The sequence below is a fragment of the Mobula hypostoma genome, chromosome 19 (genome assembly GCF_963921235.1).
Source record: "Mobula hypostoma chromosome 19, sMobHyp1.1, whole genome shotgun sequence".
Lineage (NCBI taxonomy): Eukaryota > Metazoa > Chordata > Chondrichthyes > Myliobatiformes > Myliobatidae > Mobula > Mobula hypostoma.
Window position 1 is genome coordinate 37,355,559 of NC_086115.1, and position 16,158 is coordinate 37,371,716.

The window sequence follows — 16,158 nt, forward strand, 5'->3', positions numbered from 1 at the left end:
TTTAAATAATAAAGTTTCTCTCATCAGTACTTTAAATTGTTGTGAGATTAAAGTAACAGTTAATGTTAGCTCAATTATCACCTTCATTTCCATCATCCACCCATCTTTTTGAATCATAGCTTGTTGCTACTCAGTTAAACAACTGTATGCCAGTAGCTGCAACCGCAATGCTGACAGATATCCAAACAATTTAACCCATTATTTTGAATTTCTCAATCTTTAAACCTTTTTTTTGGATTTGTTATGTCTGCTTTGAGTTTCTCATCTCAGTGACAAGTAAATTATGGAAGTTCTAGAAATGTAGTGTTTCTGCATTATAACATGAACAGTTAGGAAAAGAAGTTCTGAGATGTGGGGGAACTTGATGTGACAGCCTGATAAAAATATTTAATATATAGTTTGATGGTCATTAACTTGATATGGACCTGGTAATCATGAGAAAGGATGTTGATTTAAAGGAATTTTAAATTTTTGTTGAAATATGAAATATACATGGTGACCTTGCCTTCAGAATACCTAAACAAAATTTCTTCATGTTTTAGGGAGAAAGCATTGGCAAAGAAATACTATGATAAATTATTCAAAGAATATTGTATTGCTGATTTGAGCCAATATAAACACAATAAGGTATGCTGATTGAATGTATATGTTATCAAATGTTTCTGAAAGAACTGGCTTTAATGACTGTTCCCTATATTTATTTTGATTATACTTGACAACAGTATCTGCTATTCTACTAGTGTTATCTTCTTATCTGACAGATTGGATTTCGGTGGCGAGTAGATAAAGAAGTAATTTCAGGAAAAGGTACTTTTTCAAAGTTTTTGATCTTACTTGTTCATGAGATTTGGCCCTTGTTGGCTGGGTCAGTGTTAGCTGTCCAATGGTAAGTCTTTTAAAAAGAAAATTGCTGTAGGTCTGAAGTGAGTGACAAATTTCCTTCCCTAAAGGGCAAAAGCAAGCTGGAGAGGTGAAATTTTTAGAACTAACCTCATGACTAATTGGAGCATTGGCTTAGAGAAAGGCTGTTAATTTCTGAATCAGTTCATATTAGAATCAGGTTTAATATCACTGACATATATTGTGGAATTCGTTGTGTTGCACCAGCAGTACATTGCAATACATAATTTTAAAAACTATAAATTATAATAAGTGTGTGTGTATGTATATATATATGTATATGTGTGTGTGTGTGTATATAAAAAAATTAAATTAAACAAGCAGTGCAAAAAGTGAGGGAAAAAATTGCGAGGTCGTGTTCATGGGTTTATTACCCATTCAAAAATCTGATGGTGGAGGGGAAGAAGCTGTTTCTGCAACATTTGAGTGTGTATCTTCAGTCCCCTGTACCACCTCCTTGATGGTGGCAGTGAGAAGAGGGTACGTCCTTGATAATGGGGGTCCATAATGATGGATGCCACCTTTGATAGTGCCCATGTTGGAGTTCGCTGAGTTTACAAACTTCTGCAGCATAATCATAGAAATCTGTCTATTTTATGGTTTTTAGAATCCTACTTAAGTGAGTTTGAGTACTTTAGGATGGTGGTGAATGTTGGTAGCTCTGGTTGAGACGTTTGATGTTATGGTGTTTGCCAAGCTCGGCAATTAGCTTGCAAACGTTTCATCACCCGTCGAGGTGACATCGTCACTGCTCAGTTGTTGGTGCTTCTCTCTGGAAGTGCTAGTCTCCTGTTCATTTGCCCCGGTCCTGATTGACTTCCCCTTCAAGTTGGCCCTTGAATTCTGTTGGCTTATGTTTTTTTTTGGCTCATAGGATTTCGTAGGTACCGTCTATTTCAATATGTTTCTTTATGAAGTTATCAGAAGAGAACTACATTTCTAAAAAATCTTGTGGCTGCTTCATGTTCCAGTTAAAGTGGTGTCCTTCTCGGTCTTCATGTTCCAAGATCAGCGACAGTGGATCATGTCTACGTTTTGCCAGTTTGTTTTCCTATAAATGAGTTGAGAGTTTATGTCCTGTCTGGTTGATGTAGTTCTTGTTACAGTCTCTGCAGGTGAGCCTGTACACCACATTGCTTTTGTTGTTTGTCTTTAATGCTACTTTGATTCTTGAGACAAGCTTTCTTAAAGTTGCTGTTTGTGAGTGATTGTGATGCCGTGAGGTTCAAACAGTCAAGCTGTCATTTCTGAGATATACGTGATGTAGGGCAAGGTCGCACGATTCAGTGTGCATTGATTGAGGTCTGCGCGACTTTCTCTCCTTAATGAGCATCTCCTGATGAAATTCCGTGGGTGACCATTGCTCTGGAGCACTTTAGACAAGTGCTTCTCTTCCCTGGCCTGAGGTTCGGTAGTGCTGCAGTCTGTTTATGCTCTCTTAAATAAGGTGCAAATGCAGCTTTTCTTGTGGGAGGCAACAAACATATCGAAATAGACACCATCTACGAGAACATTAGATGAAGATGAACATTTATGCTGTTGTCTGTCATCACCTGACTTATCAGCTGCTTCTTGCTTGGCCTAGTGTAATCTTTCCGAAATGTCATTAGAAGTGCACAACACAACAAATTCAAGATTTTCAACCTCAGTGATCTGATAAACAGATCTTATTTACTCAATGGACAACTGACTTCTACTAATTCTGCCTCTTCTGAAACCAAGCAACTTAGTGAACGCTCATATTGCAATCTGAGATCGTTACTAAGATTGGACTGCTTTTTTTAAAAGTGGTCAATTTCAGTCTCCGTTTTCTGGCCTCAGAATCACTGTGGTTTGCTCACAGTGATTAATGTCAGATCATACAGTCCACTGCTCACTGTTGGATTAGAGGGGTCATTCAAACTCCATACTCAAGAAGAGAGTATTTCTTTTTTTTTAGTACAAGCATCTGCCTGCTTTCCAGTCTTCCTCAAAAGTGTTTGTATATAGTGGGCTGAAGCTATGTTCTTACAGAGACCTCCCTGTGTAGCTCTATGCCCCTTTGACAAAGCACATGCTTCCAAGCATGTCCACGTCGCTCTATTCTGTTAGGGGCACTCCACACCCTCCTCCCATCATTGCAATCCTCTCCTGTAACTGGAAGAGCTATGTCTTCTTAAAAATTGTCTCCAAAAGATCACACCTGTCAGCTTCAGGGTCGTGTGGGGTTACATAGAGAAATCTCATAATGCTGCTGTGTGACTCTCCTAGCTGAAGTTTTTTCTCTTTGAGAAACTTTCACAAACAGTGATATAATTGTTTATAAACACGCGATTCTGCAGATGCCATAAATCCAGAACAACACACGCAAAATGCTGGAGGAGCTCAGCAGGTCAGGCAACATCTATAGAAAGGAATAAACTGTGGACGTTTCTGGTCGAGACACTTCATCTGGACTGGAAAGGGAGGCGGAAGAAGCCAGAATAAGAAGGTGGGGTAGGGGAAGAAGTACAAGCTAGACAATAATAAGTGAAGGTGGGTGGGGGGGGGGAACATTATTTCTAGCACAAACTCTGCAAATAATAAATAGTACAGGTGTCCCCCGCTTTTCAAACGTTCGCTTTACGAAACCTCACTGTTACGAAAGACCTACATTAGTTACCTGTTTTCGCTTTCAAAAGGTGTTTTCACTGTTATGAAAAAAATCAGTGCGTGATAAAAAGCAGCGCGCGCCACGAGCAGCCGCTCTCCCCCGGATTCGGAACGGCTTTCTCGCCGGCATTGCTGAAACACATGCCTGTGAGCAGCCGTTTGCAAGATGAGTTTTAAGGTGTTGGAAAAGCCTAAAAGAACTCGTAAGGGTGTCACACTTAGCGTAAAACTAGATATAATTAAGCGTTTCGATCGTGGCGAACGAAGTAAGGACAACGTGAGTTTGGCTTGTGGAAGTTGAGGAAGATGATGTTGAAGAGGTTTTGACATCCCATGACGAAGAACTGATAGATGAAGAGCTGATGCAATTGGAAGAGGAAAGGATAACAATCGAAACCGAATGTAGTAGCGAAATGAACGTGAAGCAACTGCGTGAGATTTTCACTACAATGATAAAGTACAACTTTAATTTTGAAAGGGTACGTCGGTTTAGGGGATATTTGCAGGATGGTTTGAGTGCTTACAAAGAACTGTATGATAGAAAAATGCGCAAGGCTCAGCAGTCAAGCATACTGTCGTTTTTCAAGCCTTCCACATCAGCCACAGCAGACGACGAACCTCGACCTTCGACTTCGAGGCGGGCAGTCAAAGGAGAAGATGAGCTGCCTGCTCTAATGGAAACAGATGACACCTTAGTGTCCCACCACCCCACCCCCCAGGCCGCAGACAGATACCGATCCGCGGAGAATGCAGCGGTAGCCGGGAGGCACACAGCACATCTTTAAGAAAAACGCCGAAATAAACATGCTAATTAGTTAGGTGTTGCCCGACACATAATTGTCGGCCCAGATCAGAGACGATGCAATCGGCAATTGCCTCTGATCTGGGCCAACAATTACGTGTCGGGCCACACCTAATTAATTAGCTTGTTTATTTTAGCTTTTTTCTTAAAGATGTGCTGTGTGCCTCCCGGCTACCGCTGCATTCCTACATGCTTTGCAGCACTCGCTCGGCGGCCTGGAGGGTGGGGGCCACTGCACCACCCAAACTCCGACTCAGTCTAACACACCATCATCAGTGTGCTCGGCCCTTAACCAATTCCGGTAAGTGATACTACACTGTACATACATTATTTCTACTTTATATCGGCTGTGTATTTTTACGTGTTATTTGATATGATTTGGCAGCTTCATAGCTTAAAGGTTACTGGAGAGAGTGTTTTTGCCAACAGCCCTTGTGTGAGATTTTCTGCCGAGAGCGCTTGCGTGAGATTTTCGCTTCAGAGAACAGTGCCGGCAATGATTGTGGAAAAGTATTTTTACTTTATATAGGCTGTGTATTTATCATATCATTCCTGCTTTTACTATATGTTACTGTTATCTTAGGTTTTATGTGTTATTTGGCATGATTTGGTAATTTATTTTTGGGTCTGCGAATGCTCGCAAAATTTTCCCATATAAGTAAATGGTAATTGCTTCTTCGCTTTACGACATTTCGGCTTATGAACTGTTTCATAGGAACGCTCTACCTTCGGATGGTGGGGGAAACCTGTACTCAAACTTTGATGTTACAGTGTTCAGTGAGCTTGACAATTAGCTTGCAGGTGTTTCATCAGCAGACAAGGTGACATCCTCAGTGCACAGTGTTTGGTGTTTCCCTCTGGAAGGGCTCATGTTTATATAGGCCCCCGTTTGCTTGCCTCTATCCTGAATGACTATCCTTTGAGTTAACCTTTGAATTTTACTGGCTTGCATTTCTTTAGCTCTTAGGGGTTTGTAGATGGTGTCTATTTCGATATGTTTGTTGCCAATAATCTGAAAGAGAGAAGTGGAGAAACACTTAAAAATGCTCCAGATTCCACTTCCCAAAAGATGTGAGTTTAATTGGCCACTGTAACTTGCCCCTAGTGTAGATGAATGGTAGAATTTGAATGGTATGTTTCAGACTGTTGAGGGTTGTTATAAGGTTGGCTAGTATAAAAGTTGGTGTTTGATGTTCACCATAGACTCAGTGGGCTGAATTGTCAGTTTGTCTGCTGTATCTCTCCATGATGAGTGACCTGGATAAGTACTTCAAAGGACGGAAATAATGCCATCAATATTGTCTTTGCAAAATATTCCAAATTAACTGGAAGGATAAGTGAACCACCACCTATGCCCTCTCTCACGTCAATTGTGTTTGACAGGCCAAGTTATTCTCAAGTCCAACACCAGACTCCCAAATCAGACATACTATCCCAAGATATATTGAGGCAAGCAGAGAAAAGATTTTCCAGACTAAGCTTGAAACTTGGAGGCTCTGTATCAGGAGCACAAACAAGCTTTGCGTGAACAATGGAAGGAGCTCATCACTTCGCAAACTACCCTTTCCTGTCCTGCTCAGCCACCTCCTTCCTCATTTTTCAAGGAGCCTAGGGTTCTTTATTGTCCTCATTAACCAGCTCAGAAACAGAAACCCAAACTGGAAGCAAGTTATCCTTAATCTTGGGAAGAAGGTGGGGTGCAGCTGCAGAAGAAGCTGTTAAACTCAACTGTAAGCTAAAGAGCAGAATCCGTACAAGAAGACATTGAAATTAGTTTACTTTAAGACATTTTTTGCAAATTTTGTTTTGCAAGTCCAGAACATTTAGTTCTATATAATCCTGTTTATTACATTTTTCAGCCACTGCAGGCTTAGCATTTCTATTTTGGAAGACGCAACAAATTTAGAACTTGTTTTTAATACTTCTCAGTATCGTGATGGCCTTGTTCGTACAGTCATTTAGGGACAAAGTTGTACTGCTTGTGTTAATGATAAACACAAGAGTTAATTAAAATATAATCCCACTGGGACTAGTATAAACATTAGAATTAAAGGAAGATTTACTGCAGAAGCCTGAGACATTTAAGGACAAGAAAAAGCCATTAATTGTCACCTTGTTTCAACTACAGCAGAGTTAATCTGTGGAAAATGCAGTTTGTCCTGTTGAGAGTACAGAGGGATTATGGCAATATATATTAAATACTTTGAAATCGCTGGCTGGTGTCATTAGTGGCATCAGCGCCGGACTTCGAAGCGAAGGCTCCCGCGTTTGAATCCAGCCGGCTCCCTTGCACACTTTCCATCCGTGCTGGGTTGAGCGTCGAGCTAACAACTCAGCCTCGTAAAAATAAGAAAGCCTGCTAAAAAAAAACACCGTCACGACAGCGTCCCAATGACTCCACTCAGAGTTAAGGGCTTTCTTCTTCTTCTTCACTTTGAAATTATTGCATTTTAAACCAAACATTAGTCATCAGAAATCTATATATAATTTATGCAAATCGCTTTTAAACATGAACATTAAGAAGATTCTTTATAATATTTTCTGCAGTTTTAAAAACCATATAAACCAAAAAATCTTCAGTAATAATATTGGCAAGTGATGGGGAGAGAATTAATCAAACATTTAGTGAACTGTGTTGTCAGCTAACATTAACTACTTGCTCTTTAACAGAGGTTATTGTTAATATACTGTATTTTTTAATGAGAAATCTGTTAAGTTCATCCAGGAATGTTTTACATCATACCTAAAAACTATAGAGAAATGCTTTTCAAAGTTATTTATTACCTTGGTGTGTTTTGCATTAAAATCATACATTCTACATAATATGTGAAATGAAGAATTGTTCAAATGTGAAATATCATCATGTAGCAATGGTTTTGTGAATTATTTATAAAAAAGTATCCAAAGAAAATTATTTTAAATTTTTCCATTGTCAGGTCAATTTTGTTGTGGAAACAAGCACTGTGATATGAAAGAAGGTCTGAAAAGTTGGGAGGTTAACTTTGGATACATGGAGCATGGAGAAAAAAGAAATGCCCTTGTGAAATTGAGTGAGTCATCTCTTTCTCATTGCATTTCTAGATTTGGGTCTGGCCAGAATTTATTAGGTTAAGTTGACATCTCTGAATAAGTAATTACCTGCTGATCCAGTTAGTTAATCTGCAGGACCTGGTGGTCCTATCTTGTATGAACAGTCATTTGCTTAAGCATCTGGCTTGCTTCAAGTCTGTTTGCTGATTTGATTATTTTCTTAAATTTAGAATGCAGAGAGTGACACGTGATTCAGAAAAGAATAGAAAAACGCCCTTCTTAGTTGGCTAAATCATTGGAATTACTGAACACATTATGTTGATACTGAGTTGATGAGGAACATTTTTTTTGCTAAATGTCTTTAACTATGCAAATTTTGGTAGTGTAGTAAGAAAGCTGATGATTTGTGTTCCATTTGTGTGACTATCTTAGGACTCTATCCTTAGCCCAACTGGGGGTGGTAGGCAAACCTTTTAACCTTTTATTTCATAGTGAGTAAAGGCTTTGTTACATAATACATACCAGGAGAAAATAGAGAATGGAAAATATGTAGAAATTCTGAATGTTTTGGGCTGCCTAGTACATAAACACTCTACGTGCAGCACACAGAATGAACAAACTCTCTTTGACTTCCAGTTACAATGTCCCAATGTGTTTCACAGCTAATTAATTGTAATGTAGGCAAAAAGAAAAGCTAATTTGCCACAATGTGATCCCACAAACAAGTGAGATGAATGACCAATTAATTTCTTGTTTTCAGTGGTGTTGGTTAAGTACAATAGATCAAATAACCTCCCATATTTTTTGAATAATGCCAAGACGTTTTCTGCATCACCAGAATACACAAAGCACCAGTTTGAAGTTTCATCTGTAAAACGGAATCTTTGCTTAGATCTGATAATGGTGGCACATCTCTTGGGGTGTGGACAGAGGGATAATGCAGGAGATACAGTAAAGAGACTGAATTAATATTCATTATAGTGTAAGGTGTGTGCATTTACCTTAATATTAATACTAACATTCTCATACAACAAAGCAACAAAATGTCTGAGTTTGGAAACAATATATTTTATTCCTATTCCTCCTCTGTGTCACCCTTGTTCACCTTTTCCCTCAGGATAAAGTGGATTCTTACCTTGTTCTCTTGGGATATCATTTTTCATAACTGTTCCAAACACTGTCGTTAATCAAAATAAAATGCTTGTTTTTTGTTGGTTACTGTGCAGTTGCTGCAGGATTCAGTAATAATAAAAGAAATTACAGTAGGTCAAAAGGAAGTATCTATTAAAGTAAAATAAATAATGCTTTATATTATTACTGCTAGTCTCATTGTGCCATTGTACCTCTAATTTCTGAATTTTCTCCCCAGTTAGAGTTACAACTTTATTCCTTCTGTCATATTGCATGACCATACACTTCACTGTATTCCATTTGCAGACATCCCACCCTGCAAAAACTCATTTCAGGGAGGTAGCACCATCAATTTGTGGGAGACTCCCAGAGCTTCCGGGAGAGGTGGGATGTCTGCAATAGAGTAGCTCCTTAGCAGCTAGCCAGCTTGTTTAAATAATGTTAGCTATGCTAATGAACAAATGACACCTGTTAAACTTACCTCAACATGTCTTTTACAGTCTTAACCCACCATGGGCAATAGAAAAGTCACTGTTGCAAACAGTGCAGCAAGCAACACTGTCATTATTTTTGACCCCTATTAGGCAGGGGTACACTTTAGTGTAGTCTGGAGTGACATATGTTTTATATTTTCTTTTTTTTTGGAACACTCCGCCATGGCGCGCCCTCGCTCTCTCGCTCACGCTGTCTCTCTCTGGTGATCGCTCTCACGCTCTCACTTTCTCGTGCTCTTGCTTGCTTTCTCTCGCTCGCTCTCAAAAAATTGATTTCCGTGATATTGTATATAATTTGCGGGCATCAGGGAGCCACTATTCATATGCGGGAGACTCCCAGAACTTCCAGGAGAGGTGAGATGTCTGCATTTGCCACTTTTTTTGCCCATTCTCCTAGTCTGTTTAAGTCCTTCTGCAGACTCCCTTCTTCCTCAACACTACCTGCCCCTCTACCTATCTTTGTATTGTCCGCAAGTCGCCAGAAAGCCATCAATTCTGCCCTCCAAATCATTGACATATAACATGAAAAGAAGTGGTCCCAATACTGAACCCTGTGGAGCACCACAAGTCACTGGCAGCCAACCACAAAATTCCCCTTTTATTCTCACTCTTTGCTTCTTGCCAGTCAGCCAATCTTCTATCCCTCTATTCTGTCTTCTTTCCTGTAATACCAAGGGCTCTTACCTTGTTTAGCAGCCTCATGTGCGGCACTTTGTCAAGGCCTTCTGAAAATTCAAGTAAACAAATTCCATTGACTCTCCCTTGTCTATCTTGCCTGTTATTTCCTCAAAGAATTCCAACTGATTTGTCAGGCAAGATTTCTCCTCAAGGAAACCATGCTGACTTCAACCTATTTTATCATGTGCCTCAAGGTACCCCGATGAAATCTATCATCTTTCCAACCACTGAAGCCATGCTAACTGGCCTGTAATTTCCTGGCTTTTGCCTCCCTCCCTTCTTAAAGAATGGAGTGACATTTGCAATTTTCCAGTCCTCCTGAACCACTCCAGAACCTAGTGATTCTTGAAAGATCACTTCTGATATCTCCACAATCTCATCAGTTACCTCTTTCAAAATTCTGGAGTAAAGTCAATGCGGTCTAGGTGACTAATCTACCTTCAGACCTTTCAACTTCCCAAGTACTTTCTCCTTGGTAATAACAACTACACTCACTTCTGCCCTGTAACACTGTCAAATTTCTGGCATACAGCTGGTGTCTTCCACAGTGAAGACTGCCGCAAAATACTCAAGTTTGTCCGCTATTTCTTTGTCCACCTTTACTACTTCTCCAAGATCATTTTCCACCGGTCTAATATCCATTTTCCCCTCTCTTTCACTCTTTATATATCTGAAAAAACCTTTAGTAGCCTCTTTTAAATTATTAACTAGCTTACCTTCATATTTACCTTTATATACTGTAGCTTCATATATCGGTAGCCAGGATATGGGCTACAAAATACAACGCACATCATAAGGTCACTGTTATGATAGTCATGGGGGATTTCAATATGCAGGTAGATTGAGGAATATCAGGTTAGTGCTGGATCCCATGGGAGAGAATTTGCAGAATGCCTCCAGGATGGTTTTTTTGGAGCAGCTTGTGGATGAGCCCACTAGGCGAAAGGCTAGTGTTGGGTTTGTGTACTGAACTGAAATTGATTAGGAAGCTTAAAGTAAAGGAACCCTTAGGAAGCAGTGATCATAATATGATAGAAATCACCCTGCAATTTGAGAGGGAGAAGCTGTCAGCTCCAAACTAGACTTGGATGTAATATCTCTTCCTAAATTCGGAAGATGCATCCCAAAGAAGAAATATTCTAAAGGCAGGATGATACAGCCTTGGCTGACAAGGGGAGTCAAAAACAATTTAAAAGCAAAAGAAAGGGCATATAAAAGAGCAAAAATTAGTGGGCAGTTAGTGGATTGGGAAGCTTTTAAAAACTAACAGATAGCAACTAAGAAAGCCATAAGGAGGGGAAAATGAAATATGAAGATAGGTTAGCCAATAATATCAAAGAGGATACCAGAAGTTTTTTCAGATATATAACGTGTAAAAGAGAGACAAGAGTAGATATCGGTCCACTGGAAAATGAGCTCGAGGTAGTAATGGGGGAGAAGGAAATGGCAGACAAACTAAATAATTATTTTGTATCTGTCTTCACTGTGGAAAACTCCAACAGTATTCCGGAAGTTCGAGAATGTCAGGGCAGAAGTGAGTGCAATTGCTATTACTAGGAAGAAGATGCTCGGGAAGCTGGAATGTCTGAAGTTAGTTAAGTTACCTGGACAGATGGTGTACACCCCAGGGTTCTGAGGGAGGTAGCTGAAGAGATTGTGGAGGTATTAGTGACGATCTTTCAAGAATCGTTAGATTCAGGCATGGTTCCAGAGGAATGGAAAATTGCAAATATCACTCCACTCTTTAAGAAGGGAGGGAGGCAGAAGAAAGGAAATTATAGGCCAGTTACCCTGACCTCAGTGGTTGGGAAGATTTTGGAGCCAATTGTTAAGGATGAATTCTCAGGGTACTTGGAGGCATATGGTAAAAAGGTGAGGTGGGAGGGGAAGGAAGGTGATAGGTGAAGCCAAGTGGTTGGGAAAGGCCAAGGGCTGGAGAAGAAAGGAATCTGGTAGGAGGGGACAGTGGACATAGGAGAAAGGGAAAGAGGAAGGGACCCACAGGGGAAGTAATAGGCGAGAAGAGGTAAAAGATTAGATGGAGAAAAGGAGGGGGGGGAGTTTTTTTTTGCCATCAGGTTGGCGGCTCCCCAAGCAGAAGGTAAGGTTTTTCTGCTCCACCCTAAAGGTGGCCTCATCTTGGCACAAAAGGAGGCCTTGGATCAACCTGTCGGACCGGGAGTGGTAATTGGAATTAAATGTTTGGCCACCGGGGTATTCTGCTTGTATTGAATGGTATGGAGGTGCTCGACAAAGCGGTGCCACAATTTACGATGGGCCTTACCAATGTAGAGGAGGCTGCTTCAGGAGCACTGGACACAATCGATGACCCAAGCAGATTTGCAGGTGAAGTGCTACCTCACCTGGAAGGACTGTTTGGGGCTCTGAATGGAGGTGAGGGAAGAGGTGTATGAGCAGGTGTAGTACTTAGGCCACTTGTGGGGTTAAGTGCCCAGAGGGATATTAGTGGGGAGGGACGAATGTACAAAGGAATCGCGGCGGGAGCGATCCTTGCAGGAAGTGGTGGGTGGGGGGAAGGTTTAATTACTATCATTCTTAATTGTATGCATTGAAAAAAATAATAGTTGTGTCATGTAGCACTGCATGAAATGTATGACTGATATGGATCAACGAAAATACAGATAAAATGTTTATACATAACTATCAAACTTTCTTATTTATAATCAAATATAGTGTTTCTGAATTTGTGTTTTAATTAAAACTTGTGTCTCCTTTATAGGGGTGTGCACTGAGTGCTCCTATAAGTTGAATTATCATCACAAGTAAGTTGCATTATTCTATGTTGTTGCATAAAGCAAATGGAAAGTAAGATGTGTACAAGCTTTATATCATTTCACATATTATGCGGCAATGTAAGCAGGATTAGGCCATTCAGTCCTCAAGTCTGCCCTGCCATTAAATAAGTTTACAGCGAATCTTTAAGCATAGTGCAATTTTCCTGAACAAATCCAATATGCTTTGATTCCTTTAAGATCCAAAACTCTGTCAATTTGTGTCATAAATATACTCAGTACCTGGGCTTCTATAAACCCGCTGGATAGAGAATTCCAAAGCTTTTCTTTCCTCTGTCGATTGAAGACATGTCTTCTCATTTCTGAAGGCCATCTCTTTACTTTGAGACAGTGACACCTAGTGAGTCTGACTCGTTCACCACAGGAATCTTCAGTACTGCTTACAGTCTGACAAGCCACTTATATATTTTGTTTGTTTTAATGTATATGACACCTTCTCACTTTCATTTCCATATAGTGCTCATCTGAGGAAATATGTGAGATTCTACTCTTTGAGTCGACAGACTAATCCATGTTCAAAGGCTTAGCTGCAAGAATAAATGACTATATCACCACCATCATAATCTTTATCAGCAAGTGTTTTGAGGACAGTGTACCAAAGAGAACAATCTGAATGTTTGCAAACCAGAAATAATGGATGAACTGGGAGATTCACTCTCTTCAGAAGTCTAGGTCTGCAACATTCAAATAAGATGACATTGACCTTCACAAGAAATCAATATATAACTTCGATAAGACTGTCAGAGATGCTAAAAGACACAGAAAGTTCAAAATCCAGTCCCAGTCCAGTCATCAGCTGTGACAGTGCTTACATACTATACTGGGTTACGAAACGAAATCTGTCAGCGTTGTCAACAACAGCACAACCCATTCTGATGATCTTAACAAATTGTATGCACATTTTGGACAGAGCAAAAAAAATGTTCCTCATCAACTCAATACACTAAGTATCATGGAAAATCTCAAGTGGTCACTTTGAACCATTTTTGCCATTAATTCACCAACCTTGTGAATGTTGCATGTGTTTAACTAAAGGATCTGTCAGGTCCAAACTAGGCTTGGATGTAATATCCCTGCCTAAATTTATAGCTAATTGGTTATTGAGGATTATGAACTGAATATTTTTATTTTAATATCCCATTGGCACCAGTTAGTTCTATATCCTGTTTGCTTTGAAATTCAATTCTGTTTTGTAACTCAGTAAATCAGCAATTAGAATGGCGAAATAACATTAGTTCTAATAAAAATACTCTGATTATTTTATAACACAATTAGAATTTTGTAATGAACATACAGTACATTATAAGTGTTTCTAGATTTAATTAACATCTACATGTTAATGTCTAGCATGGTCAGAATATATGAGTTTGAGTACCTCCCCTTTTCTGTGCTTTTTTGCACTTTTCAAGGCAGTGTTCCATACCCTAGGCATTTCCTAGCCTCATAAAATCTTTGGCCCCTCACCAAATATAACTAGGCTTTCAGGTAATCCTGCATTTGCCCAGTGGTAACAGAACCACTGCTTTCACTTTGAAGTCATAATTGGTATTGGTAAACGCAGATGCTGGAAAGCCAGAGTAACATACACAAAACACTGGAGGAACTCAGCAGGTCAGCTAGCATCTATGGAAAGGAATAGAGTCCTGCATCGGCCAGAAACATCAACTCTTTATTTGTTTCCATAGATGCTACCTAACTACTGAGTTCCTCCAGCGTTTTGTGGGTTTCATAATTGATATTGAAATTGGTTTGGTTTATTATTATGTGTACGGAGATACAGTTTAAAGCTTGTCTTGCATACAGATCAAATAATTAAGCAGTGCATTGAGATAGAAAAAGGTAAAACAATAACAATGCAGAATAAAGTGTAAAGCTGCAGAAGAAGTGTAATGCAGATAAACAATTAAGTGGAACCTCATTAAAAGGTAGACTGTGAGGCCAAGAGTCCAACTTTTTGTACAAAGTGTCCATTCAAGCTGTCCTTGAGCCTGGTGCTGCACGCTTTCAGGCTTTTGTACTTCTGCCTGATGGGAAAGGGGAGAATAGAGAATGTCTGCAGTGGCTGGTGTCTTTGATTATGCTGTCTGCTTTACTGAGGCAGCAAGAAGTATAGATAGAGTCCATGGAGGGGAGACTGGTTCTCTTGATGTGCTGAGCTGTGTCCACAACTCTGAAATGGGTTCTTGCAGTCACATGCAAAACAGTTGCCATAGCAAGCCATTATATGCATCCAGACGAAATGCTTTCTATTGTACGTTGATAAAAATTGGTAATGGTCAATGGTGACATGCCAAATGTCTTTAGCCTTCTGTGGAAATAAAACTTTCTTGGCCTTGACATCAATGTGGTTGGGTCAGGACAGGTTATTGATGATGGTCACACCTAGGAACTTCAGGCTCTCAACGCTCTCAACCTCAACACGTTTGATGTAGGCAGAAGCATGTTCACTGCCTGCTTTCTGAAGTCAATGGCCAGCTCTTTCGTTAAAATTGCTGAAAAGGTTGTTGTCATACGACCATGTCACTAAGCTCTCCGTCTCCGTCCTGTACTCTATTCATCATTATTTGAGATGTAACCCACTACAGTGGTATCATCTGCAAACTTGTAGATGGAATTAGAGCAGAATCTGACCACAGTCATGAGTACACATGAAGTAGAATAGGGACTGAGGATGCAACCTTCTGGCGCACTAGTGTTCTGATTAATCATGGCTGAGGTGTTGCTGATTGTGGTCTTTTGGTCAAGAAGTCAAAGATCCAGTTGCAGAAGGAGGTATTGAGTTGCAAGGTTCAGAGTTTGGTGTTGAATGAATTTGTTTGGAATAATAGTATTGAAGGCAGAACTGTAGTCAATAAACAATAGTTGGGACTATCCAGATGCTCCAGGGATGGGTATAGGAACAGGGAGATGCTGCAGAAACATTTCATCAGTAGGCAATTGCAGTAAGTAGAGGTTGTCTGGAAAGCTGGAGTTGATGCATGCCTTGACCAGCCTCTTTAAACACTTCATGATGATAAATGTTAAGAGTTTCTGGTTGGTTTTCATTGAGGTATATTATCGTGTTTCTGTTGGGTACCAGAATGGTAGTGGTTTTAGAAAAGCAGGAGTGAACTACAGCCTTAATCAGAGAGAGGTAAAATAAAATATCTGCAAATATCCCTGCCAACTGAGCTGTGCCGGATTTAAGGACATGGCCAAGGACACCATCCTGGCCCAATACTTCCTGTGGGCTCACCCTCCGGAAGACTGATCTTGCGTCCATAATGGTGACTATAGATTCAGGTGCACTGGAGTCTGTCAGTGTGGGTGGTGATATATCCATTCCCTCTGTCCAAAATGTGCATAGAATGTGTTAAGATCATCAGAATGGGTTGTGCTGTTGTTGACAATGCTGACAGATTTCGTTTCGTAACCAGGTATAGTATGTAAGCACTGTCACAGCTGATGACTGGACTGGGACTCGATTTTGAACTGTCTCTGTCTTTTAGCATCTCTGACAGTCTTATCGAAGTTATACAGGTGTCCCCCACTTTTCGAACGTTCGCTTTACGAAACCTCATTGTTACGAAAGACCTACATTAGTACCCTGATTTCGCTTTCAGAAGGTGTTTTCACTGTTACGAAAAAAAATTCAGCGCGCGAAAAAATCAGCGAGTGATAGAAGGCAGAGCGCGCCCCG

The 16,158-nt window shown here is 40.1% G+C and overlaps 1 protein-coding gene across 4 annotated transcripts in view; it reads left to right on the forward strand.

Annotated features, from left to right (window-relative positions):
* fra10ac1 (FRA10A associated CGG repeat 1) overlaps positions 1-16,158 on the forward strand; it is a 67,377-nt gene that overhangs the window by 20,285 nt on the left and 30,934 nt on the right. For 3 of the 4 annotated variants that reach the window (XM_063071704.1, XM_063071703.1, XM_063071702.1), the window contains exons 7-10: positions 543-627; positions 762-807; positions 7,270-7,383; positions 12,407-12,449. In XM_063071704.1, coding sequence (XP_062927774.1) covers positions 543-627; positions 762-807; positions 7,270-7,383; positions 12,407-12,449 — 288 coding nt within the window. The remainder of the gene's footprint in view (positions 1-542; positions 628-761; positions 808-7,269; positions 7,384-12,406; positions 12,450-16,158) is intronic. The other variant, XM_063071705.1, reaches the window with a different exon arrangement.